The 6,152-nt window shown below is 37.4% G+C and overlaps 1 protein-coding gene across 1 annotated transcript in view; it reads left to right on the plus strand.

Moving 5' to 3' along the window:
* Positions 1-4,916: 4,916 nt before the first annotated feature.
* Positions 4,917-6,152, plus strand: part of mxd4 (MAX dimerization protein 4) — a gene marked incomplete at its 3' end in the record, with an annotated part of 22,585 nt that continues 21,349 nt past the window's right edge. Inside the window, 2 exon segments of the mRNA XM_014007734.1 lie at positions 4,917-5,107; positions 5,555-5,654. Coding sequence (XP_013863188.1) covers positions 5,044-5,107; positions 5,555-5,654 — 164 coding nt within the window.

The raw sequence follows: 6,152 nt of genomic DNA on the forward strand, positions 1-6,152 counted from the left end.
GTGTGTGTGTGTGTGTGTGTGTGTGTGTGTGTGTGTGTGTGCGTGAGGACGAAGAAGACATGTGTTGTAGATATTTTGTTTGTTGGCTGTTTGCAAGATTTCAACCACAACCCTTCTGTTGGAGCTCCAACCCAATCAGCTCAGAAGAGGTAAACGTTGTAAATGTACAAATAACTTTAGAAGATTTTACTTTTAAAAAAAGTTCCAGGTGTGACACCTACACGCGCACAATTTTTTATTTTATATTAATCGGAGCCCTGGAATTGAGAATATTTAAGTCGTACGTTAGAGACAATGCTCCGCTACTATCATCAGCAAACTTTCCCTCAATTTTTGTAAACACTGAGTTATCCCCATTTTTTTAATCAGTTGGTTGTGGCAGCCATTTATAAATGGATTGAGTTTAAAAGTTAACCAGTTTTGGACATACGCCTGATGATTCATTTTGAAAAGTTTCAGGTAAATTTGTTCAGTGATTCATGAGATATTTTGCACACGGCAGAGAAAAACAAGCGCTCACCCGCTGACGCCCCGCAAAAACGTTATTGCTCAGCCTTCGACCTTCGGTGGTGGGCGATAACTGCAAGAGATAAACGGTGTTGCTATGACCATGTCACTCAAAAATAAAATGCAACTTAAGCCCACGCTGCTAAGGGAAGGGGTTCACAGTAGACTGTGTAATCGTTGCATCAACGCAGTGCCGTGTCCCAGACAGTGAAAATAACACGCAAAACACAACAAACAGCACACACCGGATATCTGCTCAGGACAATGATAACATTGATTTTTTTTCTTCATCTTCTGTCTACTTTATTTTCTAGCTTTACGCTCAAACACAGCATGACCGCATTGCTTCGTGTTGCTGAATAATTAGAGTAAATGCAGCAGCAAAAAAAAAAAAAAAAAAGCCACTCTTTCTGCTGAAGTCCACTTCAGTGAAAGGAAACTGATCTTCTAAAACAGAAGTGACAGCGAGCTCGAGGAGATGAAGGCTTGCCGACGCGAAAGATCCTTCCAAGATCAGCTGACTTTACTCAGCTCTGCTGCTCCGACAAACAAACACAATAAACCTGAAGTCACACATGTGACTCCAGCAACCTGTGGCTTTTTTAAGGCAGGATTGTGGGGTTTTTTTGTCTGCTCTTAGTGCATATGTCTGTTATCTTTCAGGTTTGACTAAAACAGGTTCAACTATTGATCATAAAATGATTTTAGTCTCAAACGCTGGCATAAACGGTGGCGAGCGATATGTATACCTCCTAGGACTGCCGGGCCTTTATTACAAACAGGACTGAGCTTCGTTTGAACAGAAGCTACAGCACACCGGTGTCTTCATGTATGTGGGCTTATAAGGTTTTGTAATTTCTTCATAACTTCCCTCCAGGACAGTTTTAAGGTACAACAACAACAAAACTGATGCTGCCTCGTCAAGAGGAAATACAGCAGCTTGTCTGTTGTGAAACAAATATACTGATAATAAAAACATCTTTTTTCTGAATGTTTGACAGTATTCTCACTATGACTCCATAATATCTGCAGAAATTTAAACAAGGATGATTTGAGGGCAATATGAGATTTTTGTAACTGTATTTTTACACCATCAAATATGGCAATAATAATATGGTGAATTCCACCAGGCCTCTTCAAATAAGTCATCATATTGTAATGAGCCTGTGAAGACACACACAAAGAAAGTGCTTCCCCTTTTCTGGTGGGTTTATTGTGAACTGAATTGCACGCAAGGTGGAATTGTTTCTTGGTAAGCAGCTTTGCATCATAATAGGAAATAAAATAGATTAAAAAAAAGATAAGATAACTACAGAAAAAGCATTTTCTCAAAATGATTTTGCTGAAATACACCGACGGAGCTGAGACTGAACATCTAAAAGAGGCAAAGCAAGGTAAAAGAAGCAAAACACGGCCTAAAAGCTATAAAGATCTTCAGCTGAAAAAAGCTGAAACTAAGTTGGTAAATCTACAAAAGCAGAACATCTAATGCGAAAAGAACCAGAACATTATAAAATAATAATAAAAAGTAAACAAATGCTAACTAAAAGCTAAAATAAGATCAATATTATGGAAGAAACGTAGCATAACACTAACTATAAATTCAGTTTGGCTAAAAGCTAACTAAAAGCTAAATATAGCAACCAGCCAAAAAAGCTAAAATAGAGTTTTAAAATCTAAATCAGGTAGCACACAAGCTAAAAGCTAAAAAATCATATCAATGCATTAAGCTGAAAAAAAGAATGCTTTGTAAATGCTAAAAGATGCAAAATACTAGCTAAAAGCTAAAACTAAAAAAAAAAAATGGCTCATAACTAAAGGTAGGCAAAGGTTAGCTAAAGGCTAAATGGAGTAAAAAGCTTGCTAAAAAATTAAAGTAACAACTTGCTAGTTCACTAAAATCTAGACATAGCAAAACACTACCCAATGGCTTAGAGTAGCAAAATATTATCTAAATGTATTTAAAGTATAGCAGAAAGCTAAATGTAGCATACAAAAACAAAAATAGAAAAAGTATTCTAAAGTAGATTTCAGAGAATGTTTTTGAGACTTCAAAACACCTCGACGTATTTCAGTGGGACTAATATTTTTTAATAAAAAGTATAAAAGTAAAAAACAATAAATAAAATAGAATGAACAGAATACAATAAAATAAAACACAATGCAAATAAATAAAATAAACCCTGCACCTATCTCTAGAACGAGCCGAACATTTTGATGTCTGAATGGATGAAATAAAACAAAGTATGCAGAAGTAGGTAGATTGTAAAAACGCATGGAGAAAAAGGAAAACATGATGAGTCAGCATCGATGCAATTGGCTTTACAGCCCAAATAAATTTGTGAAAAGCATAAAAATGTGCAAAACGGTACTTGGATGTTGCTGAAATTAGGTCATGCAAAAAGCAGACAGACATGAACTGATGTGGAGCTGGAGGTTCGGCAGAATGTGGTTTGCATGGCTTCAGCTTGATCAACCATCTACCTCGAAATTTGTAAAGGCCAAATATTCTAAAATCATTCAGGCTTTACAAAAATCTAGGAATTATCTGCACTGTTGAATAGACTAAAAATATTCCCACAGGAAAAAAAAACACATCTGTATCAGTAAACTAAATATTATTTATAATTATACAGACACAAACATTTATTTCTACAAACAGATGTCTGTAAATTGTTACTAAATTACTATCTTTGTTGATGTTGTGTCTTCTGGTTAATTCAAGTTCATTTAGTTTTCAGGTTTTATCAACTGGTTAGCCACAAAATAACTGAAACTTTTACTGTATAAACGCTATCTGTAGACAATTCAAATCACATATAAGTAAACATTGCTGGTAAAGGTTGTCCTCTGGGACATTTTTCTCATCGTTTTCTCTGAAAGTCACTTCCTCATTGCAATGCATTTGTGATTCCTTCAGCATGCAGGCCAGCCTTCAGAGGCTCCAACATCTGGCTGCTAACGTTACAAACAGCCTGCCATGCACAGCAAACCACATTTGCACGCCCCTGTTGAGATCCTCATAACTCTTCCAGCGTTCCTGCAACTCTTTGCTGGATCCAGAGGGATTTCCCGCCATCAAATGAAGTTCAGGTTCATAGCCACAATTACAGACACCAGTCACGTGATCTGGCTTTCAGGCCGACTCCAGTCATGAATTATAAGCAGTGTTTACACCTCCTTTGGTCAATAAAAACTGTGCAAAACAATAATGTGCAAAACATTTGGGTCAGGAAAACAATGCCATATCTTCACAGATTGTACTTTTGGCAGTCATGACATTAAACACCATGCTTATTGTTGTTTTATTCAACTAGATTTTATTCATAATTATAAATTTAACTATTAGCTGTCATGGCCAAAACAATGGGTGATATATTTGTGAACTTTTCCTGACATAGTACGACATGCGAAGAATTTTTCCTCACAGCTTTTTGGAGAAATTTTGTGTATTTTTGTACAATTAAAAAAATAGATGTAAGGACCATTATTTGTGTAGCATAAACGTCAAACTAGAAATGTGTAAAAGACACATTTAAATGTATTTTGCAGAATCTAATAAATGCCAAAGTGCAAAAACTGAACTTGCCAGAGAACGTTTTGCACTTATTCAAAACGTGTTAGAAAATTACACTTAAAAGATGGTGTATGATTTGTTTTGAACTCAAAGTACACCATTTTTCACTCAGATTTGAAAGTTTAAATGCAAAAAGAATAAGACTTAAACAAAAAAATAATAATTGTATATGTGTTATTTTGTAAGAATTCCTAAAATAAGTTCATTTAAACGTTTTTTTAAATAATGTAACTTTTGCAATTAAATTTGGAGTTATAACTTTACTATTTTAATGTATAATTCTTATAAAAATGGATCACATCTGTCAACACGTTTATTTTTTCTTTTTTTTTTTTCTTTTTTTTTCATATCTGGTGCAATAAACGGAAACTTGCACGATGACTCGGACAGACCAACCCATACTCATGTGAGAAATACCTGACTGACGTAAAAAAAAAATAAAAATAAAAATAAAAAAAAGGCCCAGATGTCTGCATAAGCGTGGTTCACCGTGCAAACCCTGAAGCATACTTGAGGAACTTTATCTCATTTGGCAACCAAAATACCCAAGTTCAACGACACGCACGCACTGACTTTCTTCTAGCCAATCAGAGAGATCTGCTTCAGCACGGGACCAATCAGATGCAAGGTAGGCGGGTTGCCGGTGCTGTTGCTAGGGCACGTCCCCAATGACTTCGCCTGGCTCGGCCAATGAAACTGCGCCGTAGAGTTTCATTGGCGTGGACACACCCAAGAGGCCCTGCCTTCTGTTTTCCTATTGGACAAAGGCGCGGTCACTCAACTTCCTGAGTTGGCTCTGCTATATTGTAGTTTGGAGTCCTCAAGACTCAGAAGTGAACATAGCAGCGCACGTACATCGATCTAAAACATTTTGTTTTTCGTTCCCATTCCAATATTCGATGAATTGTATAGTTGTGTAAATACATTCTTTCTAATTTTATAACGAGACATCAAAGAAGATGGAACTTAATTCGCTTTTAATTCTGCTGGAGGCTGCAGAGTATTTGGAGAGAAGAGACAGAGGTATTTAAAGCTGACCTGGCAGCATTTAGGGGCTGTTTTTGATCATTTTGGGACGGTGGTGTTTTGGTTTAATGTCGTGTTTTGACATGCCCTGCCACAGTGCAGGTATGATGTCACTTCTTTCTCAGTGGGACACAGACAGACTAGGCGATGATGGGAACTGGACCAGTATAAATCCAGGAAATGATAGCTATTATTCAAAGTGTATTTATCATGTGTTGTCAGCATGGCACGTGTTGAACGTGCATGTTATTTTTGTTCTTAATTCGTGGAAAAGAGTAAATAAGTGTGTTATTGGAAATTTGAGCTATATATGATGGAGATGACTGTTCAGCCTGTTTGTGATACAGCTTGTTCCCGAATTGACTGGTTTTTACTCCTGTTGAGCTGTCATTTGAGTCTTCTTTGTTTGCTTATTTTTATTTTCTTTGCTTCATGTGTCAACAGAGGCAGAACACGGTTATGCGTCTGTTTTACCGTACAGCAACGACTTTTCCCGAAAGAAAACGAAACCCACGCCGATTTCCAGAAAAACTCCGAACAATAGGTAAATATGCGTCTTGTTGTTTGTGTGTCAGCTCGTTTAAACTCCCTGTCAGCCGCCCGGCTGGTCTGGGATCAGTGTTTTGGTCTCACCTATCAACAGTGCCACGCGTACACTGTTAACTCTGCTGCCTCCGCTCAGGTTTTCTGTTTCTGTTAGCCTCCCGGTGCTGAGAGAGAGAGAGCAGGGATAACAACACACCCGACGCGCAATTTAACCTTTCGGTTTTACACCCTCGCACGGCTGCCAAAGCTTTCACTTGCACGAAAACCCCTTTAAATGTTGTTGTTTTTCCTGGGGTGGAGTCGTGTTGTCTCTGTTGTGTCTACTTAAGTCCCGTAGAAGGAAAGAGGGGTCGCGTTTCAGGAACAGTACTCGTTTCTCCCACACTCCAGGAGAGCACATGAAGGCATCATTGTTGCATAACTTAAAACTGGCAGCTTCTGATCAGCCTTGTTTTGTTTGTTTGTTTGTTTATTATTATTATTATTATTATTATTA

This window comes from Austrofundulus limnaeus, unplaced genomic scaffold (assembly GCF_001266775.1).
Source record: "Austrofundulus limnaeus strain Quisiro unplaced genomic scaffold, Austrofundulus_limnaeus-1.0 Scaffold44, whole genome shotgun sequence".
NCBI classification, from domain to species: domain Eukaryota; kingdom Metazoa; phylum Chordata; class Actinopteri; order Cyprinodontiformes; family Rivulidae; genus Austrofundulus; species Austrofundulus limnaeus.